Source organism: Cenococcum geophilum, assembly GCF_001692895.1.
Source record: "Cenococcum geophilum 1.58 unplaced genomic scaffold K441scaffold_1, whole genome shotgun sequence".
In the NCBI taxonomy this organism is placed as follows: Eukaryota; Fungi; Ascomycota; class Dothideomycetes; order Gloniales; family Gloniaceae; genus Cenococcum; species Cenococcum geophilum.
Genome location: NW_027137559.1, coordinates 5,862,679 through 5,877,553, shown reverse-complemented (window position 1 = coordinate 5,877,553; position 14,875 = coordinate 5,862,679). Strand labels below are relative to the sequence as shown.

The 14,875-nt window shown below is 44.0% G+C and overlaps 4 protein-coding genes across 4 annotated transcripts; 1 reads left to right on the top strand and 3 right to left on the bottom strand.

The window, feature by feature from the left end:
* The first annotated feature begins 4,775 nt into the window (after positions 1-4,775).
* Positions 4,776-6,455, top strand: K441DRAFT_650708 (uncharacterized protein). Its single transcript, XM_067647078.1, has one exon. It carries the CDS (start codon positions 5,065-5,067, stop codon positions 6,040-6,042), a length of 978 nt encoding a protein of 325 aa, XP_067510608.1. The 5' UTR covers positions 4,776-5,064; the 3' UTR covers positions 6,043-6,455.
* A 263-nt stretch (positions 6,456-6,718) lies between these two features.
* On the bottom strand, positions 6,719-7,612 carry K441DRAFT_683523 (uncharacterized protein; the record flags this gene model as incomplete). Its single annotated transcript, XM_067651699.1, has 2 exons — positions 6,719-7,172; positions 7,227-7,612. The coding sequence occupies 2 exons, from the start codon at positions 7,610-7,612 to the stop codon at positions 6,719-6,721; spliced, it is 840 nt and encodes a 279-aa protein (XP_067510607.1).
* Positions 7,613-8,028: 416 nt separating this feature from the next.
* K441DRAFT_702108 (uncharacterized protein) lies at positions 8,029-9,906 on the bottom strand. The gene is made up of 6 exons (XM_067653391.1): positions 9,674-9,906; positions 9,534-9,616; positions 9,358-9,472; positions 9,222-9,322; positions 8,558-9,151; positions 8,029-8,462 (listed from the first exon to the last, which is right to left on the bottom strand). The coding sequence occupies exons 1-6, from the start codon at positions 9,753-9,755 to the stop codon at positions 8,223-8,225; spliced, it is 1,215 nt and encodes a 404-aa protein (XP_067510606.1). The 5' UTR covers positions 9,756-9,906; the 3' UTR covers positions 8,029-8,222.
* Positions 9,907-11,296: 1,390 nt separating this feature from the next.
* On the bottom strand, positions 11,297-14,457 carry K441DRAFT_11424 (HET-domain-containing protein). The gene is made up of 2 exons (XM_067639978.1): positions 11,675-14,457; positions 11,297-11,567 (listed from the first exon to the last, which is right to left on the bottom strand). The coding sequence occupies exon 1, from the start codon at positions 14,301-14,303 to the stop codon at positions 11,682-11,684; it is 2,622 nt and encodes an 873-aa protein (XP_067510605.1). The 5' UTR covers positions 14,304-14,457; the 3' UTR covers positions 11,297-11,567; positions 11,675-11,681.
* Positions 14,458-14,875: the final 418 nt, after the last annotated feature.

Genomic DNA, 14,875 nt, shown 5'->3' with positions numbered 1-14,875 from the left:
AGCAACGACAAGGGCAAGAGTGCTACCTACCTCTATAACAATAACCCTCCTAACCTTACCGTTGATATTGACTTCCTTAACTGCCACTTTAACGATAACGGGTAGGACTACGGATGCTTAGTTGTCAGCCCTTCCTTCCTTTTTGTAAATGTCGCCAGTATCTATATAAGTAGAGGTTGTAAATCGTATTACGCGCAGAGCGTATGCGCTAGGGGCCGCATGGCGTAGCGTAGGTCACCCGACCACCTATGGCCCGATAGATAGCCCGACCTTTACTACCCCTTTCTTTCTCTTTTAGTAGATAAGACAAGAACATGAATAAAGAACCAGTTACCTTATATTGCAATTGCAGTACCCCCCAGGTAATACCGATATAAGGTATACCTAGGAAGAACGTAACAAGTCTAAGAAGAGATTTAACAATTAGATTAACTAGTTTATCTTAAACTATAAAGGAGAGGAAGTAGAGAAGTCTCTTAACAAGTTAATAGAAGCCCTTATAATTAACTTTAATTTAGATATTTAGGAATAGGAGACCTTAGAGATGTTCCTAACTACTTTTAGACCTTTTACGGACGGCTAAGCCTTTAATATTACGACCGTATTAGCTAACTGCTCCTTTATACACTTAATTGCACCTAAAAACTAGCCTATAAGTATACCTATTAGACCTATTATAGATATTACGGACCGCGAATAGGATCTATTTGCATATATTACCACTAAACGCTACACCCCTAAAGAATTTTACGGCGTTATAATTGATATAGGTGCCTCTAAGAAGTCTACTATAGGTTACGGATAATACCTTATATATAAGACCACTATAAATAATAATACGGACATTAATACTATATAAACTGGGGCCGTAAACGTCTAATTTAGCATTAGCTTAACTGTATTAATTAGATTAGTTAAAGCTAAGACTCTAATTAGCCTAGTTAACTTCTATATAGTAAAAGCGGACACCCCTTTCCTACTCTGCTTTGCGGATATAGATAGACTATAGGTTTACTATAACAATATTACGGATACCCTAATTAGCCCCGCAACTGCCCTAAGAAGTAAAAATATTACCCTACTAATTATACGACGATTTAGACACCCGTTTCTTATATAGGGAGAGACTTTACAGACCTATATTTAGGAATCTTTTGACTATAACCTATACTACCTCACTAGTACGGAAATCTACTTCCTGTACCGCCGTTTTGGCTACCCGTTAGCTAAAAAGCTGTATAGAGTTCTTAAACGTTCTAGATATAACAACGTTAATAAGAAGGTAATTAACTACCTAACTAAATACTGCTCCTTCTGCTAGAAATATGGACGTTCCTTAGGCCAATTTAAGTTTACTCTTTATAAAGACCTTAATTTTAACTACTTAATATACGTAGATATTATGTATATTAACGGCAGCCTAGTATTATATATAATTAATAAGGCAACCTGCTATTAAGCCGCCCGTTAGTTGTAAAATATATTTATAAAATATACTTAGGACATTTTACGGACCTTCTAGATTAATATATACGTTAGACCCCCTAAGTATATTACCTATAACGCTAGTAAAAACTTTATTAGTAAGGAATTCCAATAGTACGCTACGGCTATAGCTATTTTAATAAAAGCCATTCCAATTAAGGTGCACTAGTCTATTAGGCTTATTAAGTAAGCTTACTTAGCTCTACGGAGAGCTTACTAGATTATTACGGACGAGTGTAAGGATATTTAAAAGGAACTGGCTTTATAGATGGCCGTAAAAGCTATTAATAACACCGCTAGCCCTAACGGGCTAGTACCTACCCTCTTAGTTTATAGAGCCTACCTAAGGATAAGTAACCTAGGCCCTTTTACCCTATCTATTACGGAACGAGCAGCTATAATACGGAAGGCAATAGCCGAAATAGTCAAATTACGGGCTAAATAAACTGTTAATAACGCTCTATACTACCGTAACGGACCTAATACAACCTTAGTATATAACCTCCCGCTTAATTCTAAAGTCCTTATATAGCGTAAAAGCGGTAATTAGACTAGACCTTACCGTCTACTAGCTGTAGAAGACGAGACCTGCTATATATAGCTCCCTAGCGGACTAACAAGCTTTAGAAGCACGTCCGTAAACCCCTATTTTTGGTCCGAAAATACCCATAATATTAAGCCAGACGAACTAGAAGCACCCGCCGAATTAGGTAAACTAGAAATACCCGCTAAATTAAATAAATTAGAAGTACCTTTACCTACCCTAGAGGTCCCCTAGAAACCTACTAAACCTATTAAACCTACCGTAAAGCGTGGCCGAGGACGCCCCCGTAAGAACCCTATAATAGAGAATTACTTAACCTCCACAGGTATATCCGTAAGGCAATCTCCGCCTATAAATATATTAGTTCTAGTATAGGAAACCCCTTTTACGGACTTATAACGCAAAGAGATTAATGGACTACTTAAAAAGGGCGTCTTTGCGGTTATAATAGAGAAAGACGTTCCGTAAGGCGTCCGTATATTTAACTTACGCTTTATTAACGAAATTAAGCACCCTAGTATTAATAAAGACTTTAAGAAATTAATGCTTATTATACAAGCTTATAATAACTAGGGAAAGGGTTTAGTCCTTATACAATTACCTACAATTTAACGAGTTAGTTAATGGATTATACTTACACTTACGCCTGGATTATAGTAAATTAAACCCATAGCCTTTTACTTATAGGACATTTTATAAGCCTACGTGTAGTCCAATACCTACCTAAGTAGGTATATATTTATACGACCACCCCATAAGCTTAACCTATAACTAGAAATAATTTTATAGGTCGTAAAACCTCTTTACGGAGTACTAGAAGCCGGAAACTATTAGTTTAAAATATACTACTAGCATTACGTTAGTAAACTTAAAATAGAATAGTTGACCTATAACCCCTGCCTCTTATATACCCCATTAAACGGCCTTAGCATTATTAGACTTTAAACTAATAATACCCTCTTTCTAGCAGACTAAACCTTTGCGGATGCTAAAGAAACTAAACTATAAAAGGTAAAGTTCTTAGTAAAGCCGTAAGAGTAGTTAACTAAGTAGACTCTAATTAAGTTTAATAAAGGCTTAATTATATAAAAGGGCAACCTAATTAAGCTAACTTAGGAACGCTAAGCTTAAAACCTAAAGCCTATTATAGTAAAACCTACGGACCTTACTAGTTCCCATAAAGAGACCCGTAAGACTATAAATATAAAGAACTAATACGCTGTATAGCGTATAAGAGGCGCCTATATTGCTATAGTCTGTTAACCTAAATCTACCTATAATCTGTCCTTTACGGCCTAGGTAGTAGACCTATAAAAAAAATGTTAAGTAGCTTAATAAGCGCATTTAGTAGCAAATTAACAATATAGCAAGGGGACTTACTTTTATACCACTAGACCTAAATTCCCTTAGCCTACTAGTATTTATAGATATATCTTTTACTAATAATAAAGACCTATTATTATAAATCGGCTTTGTAATTATACTTACGGACTATAATTAGGACGTAAATATACTGCACTAGTCTTTAATTAAGTGCAAATAAGTAACCTATAGTGTACTAGCTTATAGATTTAATATAGCAGCCGCAATTAAATTAACGGTCTAGAAGATTCTATAACTAGAGCAGTTACCCCTAGTTTTATATACTAATTTAAAGTCCCTTTATAACTGCCTAGTTAAACTAGGTATAATATAAAAGAAGAGGCTTATAGTCGACCTAATATGCTTATATTAGGCCTATAAACGACATAAAATTATAAAGGTTAAATAGATTAGCAGCGGAGACAACTTAGTAGACGCCATAACTAAGGCAAAGCTGTGTTAAGCTCTTAAAACCCTAATTAATATAAACAAGCTTAACCTAAAGGTTATAGAATAGGTAGAGCAAGACTAACGGAGCATTTATAGTTTAGTTACGGCCTATTAAAAGGCCGTATAGTGCATTTACGGCCCGTTAAAAGGCTGTATAGTTCATTTTATAGACCGTAAGCAGGACTTACGGCTAGCTTAGAGCACTATTTAGAAGGTAACCTAGAAGGCACCTTAGGAGGGATTTCCTATATATTTTCTTATGTGTTTTATAGTTCTATTAAAACAATTACGGAGGCTATATATAAGTGGTTTTATTTTCTAAGTACCGCTAGTATATAATTACAGCACCTATTATACCAACCGCGTGCTTACGCGTTCGGTACACCAAGTATATATTTACGCATTTGGTGCACTAACTACCTACTTACGCGTTTAGTGCACTTCTAAAGCACTAACTAATTAGGGGTGAGGCGCATTAGTATATAGACTATATAGTCTGCTTTATACAATTAACAGTTACCACCATCCTAAAGAGCATATAATACTATACGTATTTCGTGCCCCGGGATATAACTTACTTATACCATTAAGTTGGTATAAACAATAATAATAAGATATAAATTAATAGTATACTAAAAGAGCTAAAAATACTATAATATTAATCGGTGTAGAACTTTAGCTAAGAACTTTAGCTTTAAAATTAATAGTAATAATAAGAAGTAATAGGTAATAGTAAAGGAAACCGCGTTCTCCATTATTAACCATAGCGCGCCTATATAATTTTTTTTAATATAAATAGCGTCTAAATTCTTAATTAAAATTTACAAGAATGTATATTATAAAATAGTAAATATCAGGGATCGGGTCCATCGGGGCACCGGTGGTGGCTTGCGCACGGTATCTGGGCATTCTGCACTTTAGAAGCTCCCCTCTTATCGTTTCAAAGGGCTCACAATATTTCAGCTCGCGATCTGGAGACTGGGCAAGAAGTCGCCCTGAAGCTCGGACATGTTGGGGTAGGTATTTCTTGTAGCCTTTAACTAGAGCCATTTCCCCACCTTGGTTAGATGCACTGTATTGCATTATTCAGATCCCAAACCCCATTCGAACTTAACTCTTCTCCGCTCCGGCTTCACATTTCCTATTCATTCTCTAGCTTTGCCATTTTCTAAAAAAAAAAAAAATTGGGAATATTTCTTTTAGAAGGGGTCCACACTTACACGATGCCTCTCGAAACCTACGGTGTTTGGGTAGGCTACCCAAGGACTTACGAGGCAGAAAAGGGCGGCAATACTCCACACCTCCAGCTTCGCTTCGATGATAACCAAAATACCGTAAATGGAAAATTCAGGGCCGCTATCAACATCAAGTCTTCGACCAATGAGTCTCGTCTGGTATACTGGTTCGTAAGGGACCTCAAGAACCCCATCACGAAAAATCTTGCTCCACTCGAGCCCGGTTGGCACGAACTCAAAATTCACGACCTCCCCGCGCTAGACTATATTCGCGGCAACCTGATCAACCTCGAGGACGGGACCATCCTCAATCACAATCTCCCGGGTGAGAATAACGACATCATCGACTTCATCTCCCCCGTCCTCACCGAAGCCATCCGCCGCAAAGCTACAATCTACCTCTTTGGGGAGCCGTTTCCCGGCGGTATCCACGACGTGCACATGGAGCAAGGCAATGAAGGGCGTTTCGCAAAGTCCAACGGCGTTTGGCAGGACGGCGGCATGTTGCTCCATTTCCCCGATGACGATCATTGGGAAGGTATCTTCCTGGCATTCGCCGTTCAGAAGGTTCACACGGACGGCAGCGGCGATCCCATCGACGACGTGAGCTTCGTTGACATAATTCAGCCTCCAGCCGTCATGGTGATTATCCGCGCTGCGCTCGTCAATCCTATCGGTCCGGATGTGGATCCTTCCGGCCAGTCGGAGGCGGTGTTCCTCGTCAACAACTCGTCGTCAGATATCCAGTTAGATGGATGGACCATCCAGAATCGCAACCAGGACACTCAAGCTTTGAGTGGCTTGTTGCCGACGCATAACTCCAGAACTTTTCAGGTTCCAGACTGTCCACTGACGAATAAGGGAGGGTCAATCACGTTGATCAATGCAGCTGGGTTGAAGGTGGATGAGGTGAGCTATACAAAGGCGCAGGCAAGGCGAGAGGGTAATCTAGTGTACTTTCACTAAGTGCTGCCAATTTTTGCTTGGGACAGGCGCTAACTTTAGCTCTTTCAACCTAAATCGGTCGTCGCGTTAATGTACCGAGTTCATTAGTTAAGACAAAGTTGCTCAGCAATCTAATTACCATTCCCCAGAGCGCAGAGATAACAGGCAAGGGCAGGATTTGTGCATTTCGCTAGTTTCGTTTCAGGCTACTAAAGGCAGTAACGATTAACTCACCATTAAGAAGAGATATGAGTAGAGTAGATATTAAGCCTTGAGGCTATTAGCTGCCCTCTTTCTCACGCGTACGACTCAAATTCTATGTATCTCTAGCGACACCCCAACTACCCAAAAGAAATATAGCGGACTAAATAGACCAAACCGCCAACCCAAACCTCGCCTAGGACATACTATTGATATACATGACTAACTCCCACCCCCCTTTGGCAAGCGCCCCAAAACCCCAAATTTGGTATAATGTAGGTGATAAGGTTATAACAGTCGGCATAGTTATGACAATTCTGAACAAATTTCGTCTATGCGCAGTTTTGATGTTCCAAACCGTCATAACTATGCCGACCGTCATAGCCCTATCACCTATGTTACTATAGCTTGGCTTTAAAGATCTTTTTTCTATAATCTCTTTATATAAATACAACTATACTACAAGCGCCATACGAAATCATGGGATTAAACACCCTTAAATATGCGTCCTCCCCTTGTGGGTACTCAAAGGTCCCCTCTCCGCAAGTACCAATGGCCCCACCCACTTTTCCTGGCCTTCGTCATCCTGAACTTTATGTACCGTAGCGCCCATACCCGTAGCATGATAATTGACATAGACATTTTCCCACGCACCGTGCGGCGCCTCGTACACCTCATGGCAGATTGCCAGATGACGATGCTCCTTGACGGTCGCGTTCCACCAGTTCCAGCCCTCGCGGTGGACAGGACCATGCGCGAAGGCCTCGACATTGGCCAGCGAGCGGAAGTAGAAAGTAGTCATGAGCTCCGATTTCGTGGTGCGTGAGTTGCCTAGGTAGGACGTGGAGCCGAGGAAGCCGTTGGTCGCGGCGTTGGTTTCGAGGTCCTTGACCATGCCATTGAAATGGGTGCCAATTTCACGGGAACCGGGCGAGAGGATACCAAGGGGGCTGGAGAAGATGTTAGTGTGGGGAAGGGGTGGGGAAGGGGAGATGAAGTCTTACTGGTTGGTTCGGAAGCCTAGCAGGAGGACTGCAACCTTGCCGCTATCACTGTCTGGTGCTCGGGCGTTGAAGGAGCCATCAGGCTGGGGTAGAAGGGCTGTGACTTTGGTGCCAATAGTCCCGTCCAAGTACGAGTTCCGCCTCCAACCCATGGATACTGAGATTGTATCGAGGAGCTGAAGGAGAAGAAGAGTGAATGTTGGGACAACAACGTAGGTTGGCCGTAAGGGAAGAAGTATCAAGAGACTCTGGGCAGCTGCGCCGAGCAGAAGCCAGGTACCCAGAGTGAATTGGTCGCGGACAAGATTGTGGAGGAACGCAGCAAAGCTACGTGTATTAGCGGGTCGCGAAGTTGCGGAAGTTGCTGAAAGTGGTACAAAGCGCATTTTCAATGAGTAGAGAACTGCTTGTTGGTATTGATGTAGTAGCAACGGATGCAATTTTGATGATTGGTAAGAGCTATGGAGGCCGGTAGTGTGTTGAAGGCTTGTAGTCTATGTTGATTATGACCTCCGACATGATAGAATGGTCTCTGTTATATAGAGACCCTATCGCGATCATGGCAGCTGAAGAGAGAGACAAAGTGAAGCCGAAAGGCGCGATCGGATAGATGGGAATCCTAGGAAATGGTCGTAACGGCCGACTTGATGGCAAGCGATGAGGAGCACTGACGTATCGGCCTTACCATCGCTAAGCGAGCCCGAGTCACAATCGCTAAGCGCGCCCTATGGACATGCGGCCGTAATTTTGACAGTATTCGACACTAGTAGAACAACAACAATGCTCCGACGGCAGAGAAATGAATCATGCCAAGATTATTTTCGGCAATGCCCGGAGCAACACGTAAAACAGATCAATAGCAGAAGACTTTATTGGATTCTTACGTGACCATGCCCTACCTGTTCAAAGTCCGTCAAATTTGTGAAAGGTTATTTTTCATTCTGCAGCAAACTCCAAGAATCGCACCTAAGCACCGGTTTCCGATGATTCTCCCGATCACATCCTCGCCACAACCTCCTCTATCCTAGGCCAAAAAGAAGCGGGGAGCTGTCCACCCAGCCAATAATTTCCAGCAGCATCCTTTCCAAAAATGGGAAATGCATTCCGCGAGGAATATCCGTTTACGAATCCGTTCGCATGCAAATAGGATGGCTGACCGAGTGGAGTGGCATGCTTTTGCACCGGAATACCCTCTTTAACTACTGCAGAAGAAAAGTCAATCGAAAAGAATCTTCTCTTGTTCCAGTTAGAAAGACGACGAGTTGATTGCTCGAATCGCCGAACATTGGGGCACGTCCGATCGTAGCTGTCAGTTTCTAGTGGAGAGCTACGAAAGCCTCAACATGGCTCCTCGTGCCCTGTTCCTGGATGGGCCGTCGAATTTGCGAAGCTACACAGCTAAGTGGCTTTTGGAAGATCTGGTAAGCAGGAAGAGAGGTGTAGATTACGCCCGACAAATTGGACATGGAGGCGGTGCCCGACGGTATGACATCCTTGGAGAGCGCGGTTCTGAGATCAAACGCGTTCATAATGAGGACCGTTCTGCTCGACGTCCGAGACATATTCTGGATCGCCAGCCGGGTCCACCAAGCGCAGATGATGTCTCCGTCTCTAATAAAAGGGTTTCTCTCGCTCTTGCTACAGGTCACAAGTTCGTGTATGGCGGTCTGCTTCATTTGTTGAAGATATGAGGACAGTAGGCACACAATACGCTGTTCATCTTTTCGCCACCATAGCAGGTCAAATACATAACGCACGACAAAGACAAAGAAGCTGAGGCCTTTCAGCTGGCGGTCGGCAAGCACATGTGGTTCGATTGGAGAGGAGTCACCCAGATTGGCTACTGGGTCCACGTCAAAGCCATAAAAGGGAGGCAATTGATCTTCCTGACCCCAAAGGACAAAGTCCAAATATTGAATAAAGCCCTAAGCCCCATGGCATCGAGAAACGTGTGTGGCCAAGTTACTGAAACGGGGGTGGCATCTTCAAAGAGACAATTTGGATAGACAGCTGCGGTTCATCTGAGTAGAGATAATCGTCAAGTTTCTTCGGAGTATTCGATTGACGAGCAAGACAGTGGAACTCAGCTGTATCGCCTTGGATTGTTGGACGGTTGCTCACCTTCGGCAACCGAGAAGCGAGCGGTGGTCCTCTATGCTTGTGTCGTATGTGATGTGATGGTACCTGAAACCTGGTCTCTCCTCGTCGAATTTTGCGGGGACATGGTATTTCAGCTTCCCCGCATCCTAAGGCGATTCTAGTCAGCTATTCAGACTATGAGATGAGCGCGATTGCATATCATCTTACATTCATACGGAGCCGCGCACCAAGCTTTCTCCAATTTCCCAACTCCACCAGTCTTACCAATGCCAAACGCATCTTCTCGTGATCTAGCACATCGTCAAACCGCAGGGTGATATCCAGCACAAAAGCTCAATGAGACGGACTGTTGTCAAAGTGGTGGAGTGGGATTATTGTCTCTGTTGGGATTGTTGCCGGCCTGACAGGCTTTGCGCAGAATAATCCCATTGTTTTTAATATAGGTTAAAATACGCTATATATATGATGAAAAAAATGGTCTCCAAAAGCCAGATCTCTTAAGTGAGCTCCTAATCTCCCGCTGTATGTATCCTCCACGGGTTTAAAAAAAGGTGGGACAAGCTCCAGGTCCTTCGTAAGAGTCCGCTGGTGAAAAAGTCCGTGCCCTTGTAAGGTTTGGTAGGACTTTTACTTGTTTTACGGTTGCCTCGCAACAGGGCTTGGCAAATTAGTTCAGGGTATGCTCACAGCACGGACTTGTTAACCAAAGATTTGAAGTTTTCGCAGAATAGTAACAAACACTCTTTGTATGTAAATGGCAATTCTAGCATTTTACAATTATTTATATACCTCTGGATGCTGCGGATAGCGAACATTGCGTTGTTTTGCGGCGTCGGTGCGGGAACGTTGTTGCCTAGCTTATTGCCAGGCCTTCGTGCTGCCATTAAGAAGCGGACATGTTGCTAACCTGGGGGCCAGAACAACGCCTTAATCCGAAGGGTATCTCTAAATGACACCGGTAAGAGTGAAAGGCTGTACTGTCGTGTGATAAGCTGCTGCTAGACAATAGTGACGATGTTCTGTTGCCCGGCCCACCGAGAGGAGACCTCTGCACTTCTTTTCTCAAGGCAGCGGACGAACTGCTATTTGGCTTACTGTAGCTTCCACCTTCGCCTATGTCCCGGCCGGTCATTCTAACCTTGCCTTCCGCCAGAGGCTGAGAGCCCTGCATCCTGCTGCATCGCTTTCCCCGGATGCATTCGATCTTCTCTTATGCGTCAATCGAACGCTTTACAGATAACAGCCCTTTGGAGATTCTCACGGCTTTATCCAGTTCCCGTCTCTTGACCAACAAACCTCACTTACGGCATTCGCCTCAAAATCCATCTGAATGTTACGAAAGACTCGGTGTTAATCATGTATTCAATCGTCATCAAGGACTTGCTATTTGATTAAGCACAGCCCGGCATTATACCTCTTAGCCCCTCAAATTATTTCCTCCTTTCAGTCCAAAGCCAAGCGGCGGTCACGGTGGGCGTTGTTTGTGGCCGACGGCATTGTCAGTTCAACCACAAGGGCCTGACTGCCCGACATCTTCTAATTCGCAATTAGATCGTTTCGTTTCGGCTCCCAACCTCAGCCTTCTTAACTGCTGTACAAGCATCACAATACAACTAGCAGCCGTAACTTTGCGAGAAGTTGCTTGTTTGGCCTGTCCATTTTCAAATAAAGTTTTCGTTATGGGTGCCGGCATACCTAACACTTCCTCTTCACGCTCGTTTTCAAGTCTACTCGATGTAATCGACCAGGCTCAAAGTGCGCACTTAGACGTAGCTCTCTTCGTAAGAAACTGTACAAATATGCGTGCACACTCGATGTGGCAGGCAGATGGTACGAGCTCTCTAGTATAACGCAAATGGAAAACATGGATCACTACCAACTTCCAACGTTTGAAAGGACAATGCTCACAAATAACATAAAGCTTTGGACGCTATCTTCAAGTGATGATATCTACAAGAACATAATCTGAGGTCTGGTTTGAGAATCAATGAATTACACCGTTATTGACCAAAATCTCTCAGAACATTTACCAATGATAGCAATTTGAAACGTCGTCCCAGTACTAAATAATATGCCTTCCATATCGCTGCGATTAACCAAACCCCCCAGACAGCTCGATGCTGAACCTCTCGCTCTCTGAAAAGCATCTCTCCTCACCAATCTTAATAGAGCACTCGTTACCCTTATTAGCAATAGCGTTAAATAACATCTTAAAATCGCGTGGGAATCTAGGAGACTATTCTATTATTACGCGGTACGTTAGCCACATCTTTGATCTTGGTCAATAGGTATTGTAGTTGACGATCATTCTAGGTAAACATTGAATGACGTTTGTTCTTTACACGTACCTTGACGCTATCGAATTTCAAAAATTTCTTGCTTGATTCCCTTCTCGTTCTGGTAAAGTATTGCCTCTCCATTCATCATACCGTGGACGTAGCACTCTCCGAGAAGTCGATAATAGACGTGTCTTTCGTTCAATTTCCTTGTATTAATCGCCTTATCCGACTGGAGAAGCCGGTGAGCTCTGTAGTAGTATCTCCAAAAGATGGTTTCTGGCGTAAGCGAAATGACCGCCGCTATGGCGATGGGTACGAGTGGGATTTGAAGATCTGCGAAGACACCCCGTACTGTCCGATCGCCAATCCTGTTGTGCAAGAGAAGTAAAATGAAAAGAAGTATGAGTGATACCAAAATCACTTTCTTCCCAGTCTTTATGTACTTTCGAGGCAGCTTTCTTTTCTCTCTCACCCTTTTCCTCTCCCGAACTATCTTCTGGATCTTCGTGACGGCTTCCGTGATTTTAGCGTTGTATTCCTCCTGGCCAGCTTTGATCTCTGCCTCTATTTCTTTTGGACATTTCTCCACCCTGCGAAGAACCACTGGCACTGTACAGCCGTATAAAATGCAAATCAGATCGCCTTCTTCAGCATCTTCGTGAACAAGACCGAGTTTTTTGTTTCGAGTGCGCATGAGGGATCGTCTCCAGATAACAGCTTGAACTCTTCGTAAAAACTCAGCCACGATTGAGCACCTTCCATGATCAATCAGTGCCTCGGTATTAATTATTCCGCTCTCTTTGCCTCCCTTGTTTACCGACTCTCTGCAGGCTCGAGGGTAGAATGCTGGAGGGTTTCGGCCATGGGGTCCTCGGTCGGCAACAAGAGTTTTCCAAAAATCTTGCGGTGGATATAGTTCAGTATTTTTCCAGTTCGCTGCATCAAGCCACTGCACCGGTATATTGCCTCCTTGGGAACCAACCTCTTTCCTCATGATTTCGTCGAGCCGGAATCCGCTCACATACATGCTGTATGAGTGCATTCTTTTTTTGAACCTTAAAGCGAAGCGATCAACGGTTTTCGCCCCCGCTGCAGAATAATTTTTCTGGCCAAGTCCAGGAAGGCCAACAAGTGGGTCGGCATTCTTCCGGCCCATTTTCTCCCCTCCCGCCTGCGGGAAAAAGCCATGAGCAGAGCAATTCGAACTGGGAATCCAAGAAGGTAAAGCATCATCGTCCACAGCCCCACCAGCCTCTGAACTCGCTGAAGAAGTGTCACCATCCCGCTTCAACTTCGCCGGAGCCCAAGGCCTACAAATTATGTCCAAGGCACTGGTGGGATCTACTTGTGCTGCTTGACGAATGCAAAATATGGTGAACGTTTGACAAATATCTACGACGGGTTGTTCGTAATTTACTCGGTATGGCCTTGCGGTGGTATTCTTTGCCCACCGCTGAATTTGCCGTGCACCAGGCTTCTTGTCATCAGCATTCTGTTGGCTAGCGGCTCTTGGTGCAGTATCCTTCGCGATTGCCAGCAGCGCGTAAATAGCATCTCGAGGTTCGGTAACATCAAAAACTGTCATTTTGGATACCAGATACTCGATCCCCAGAAGTGGTTCACGTCTGCGTTTGTCTCCGTCCATAGACTCTCGAAAAAGAGTATTGACTGCTTCGACAAGAACGGTAGCACCAAGCGCAGAGACGTAACCAAAAAAGTCTGGCACATGGTGGAATTGCTCGTCCCGTCNCATGATTTCAGAGAGACGATGGGTCGCAGACTCCACCTCTACGAAAAGTGACACGGCGTCAGCGAAGTCTTGCCAGTCGATGTTGTCGGAGCCGCAGTAGACCTTGGCTTCGCGAGCCAATGCAATTTCCTGGACCACCCAGCGCCTTGAAAACCAAGCTCGATTCATAAGATCCAGGAACACCTTCCAATCTTTGCTTGATTCTTGCTTCGCACAGAGTTCGTCGAACTTCCATAACTTGATAACGTTGTCACGAATGAAGTTCAAGGCTCGCGCGCTCTCCTTGGTAGCGGTACCAAGCCATACACAGACCTGAGTGGCACCGCCGTATATTTCGGTCATCATTTGGACCTGTCTATTCCTCTCATCCACATCTTCCTGATTAATACAGATGGCATCAACCCAAAGATTCCTGTCTTTCCCGGGGTATCGGAGCGAATATAGAGCTTCGGCAAGCGTCCAAGCAATTTTCATTGGATATGACCGCCATTCCCCGGCTTCATTTTTCTCTCGAATCCGGATTTCTACTTTTGGTTTTTCTGCGTCATCTCCCCAGCACCACGAGAGTGCCTCATATGTCGGGGTTGGTTCGAGTGAAGTTAGGGGGTTTTGTTGAGAGACTGGATCGCCAAGAGGTTTCTCTGGAGTCCCACCGAACTGAACTGGCAGATCTGATGGTCCTTCCGGCTTCTGTCGAAGTCCGCCTTTGGCACTGCCATTTGCGTTGCCATTTGCAGCAACATTAGCTTTCCTCTTAGCATTGTCGTCTTCGATCTTTTGAGGGTCGACCTCATTCAATTCGCAAATGATCAAGTTCCTCCCTTCTGCTCCTTGAAGGGTAAGGAGGCGTAGTGAAGTGTCGGATTTCAAGTTTTTGTAGGAATATGTGTCCGGTTCCTGTACTGTAGACTCAGGCCGCCCGCGTTCGGGGGATTCGGATTGCGGCATTTATTGCGACTGGATGCGACATAGATAGCAAGCAAAAAGGTTTGGAGGGCGACACAAAGCGCCGAACCAGGGGGGGCTCCATTCTGACTATTATGCCGCCCGCCAGGTGCATCGCGGCTCAAAATGCCAATACACCCGTTCAGACAACCTGGACGCCATTAGGCAGCATCGAAAGCGAATGATGTGGGGCGAACGCCGATTTTGTCAAAGCCCCAGGCGCATTTGACGGAAGCATCAATGAGTTTTGAACATGTACGTACAGGCAAAACTCCTTAATACGATACCAGGTATATAACGATACATTTTGTATTACGATCTACACACCCTGATCAAGCCTCCTTTGGTGTAACTATCGAGAATCTGACTTTTGACGATATTGTTAAGCTCTACCACCGATATCGGTGTGGCTGGTTGTATGGGAATGGGGTATATCTGGCCCATAAGGAGGGAATTCTATACCCTTTAGGCTTTAAGATCCACTTTTTATTAAAGTTTTACTGCTTATTCACCCTACACGTGACTCTTGATATAACAATACCATTGGTATTACGATACATTTGGCGCCAAAACCC

Coding starts and splice junctions, on each gene's coding strand:
- K441DRAFT_650708 (XM_067647078.1), top strand. CDS start 5,065: ATGCCTCTCGAAACCTACGGTGTTTGGGTAGGCTACCCAAGGACTTAC.
- K441DRAFT_702108 (XM_067653391.1), bottom strand. CDS start 9,755: ATGGGATTATTCTGCGCAAAGCCTGTCAGGCCGGCAACAATCCCAACA. Junction 9,617..9,673: donor ACTCCACCACTTTGACAACA/GTCCGTCTCATT, acceptor ACGATGTGCTAG/ATCACGAGAAGATGCGTTTG. Junction 9,473..9,533: donor GTGCGCGGCTCCGTATGAAT/GTAAGATGATAT, acceptor GAATCGCCTTAG/GATGCGGGGAAGCTGAAATA.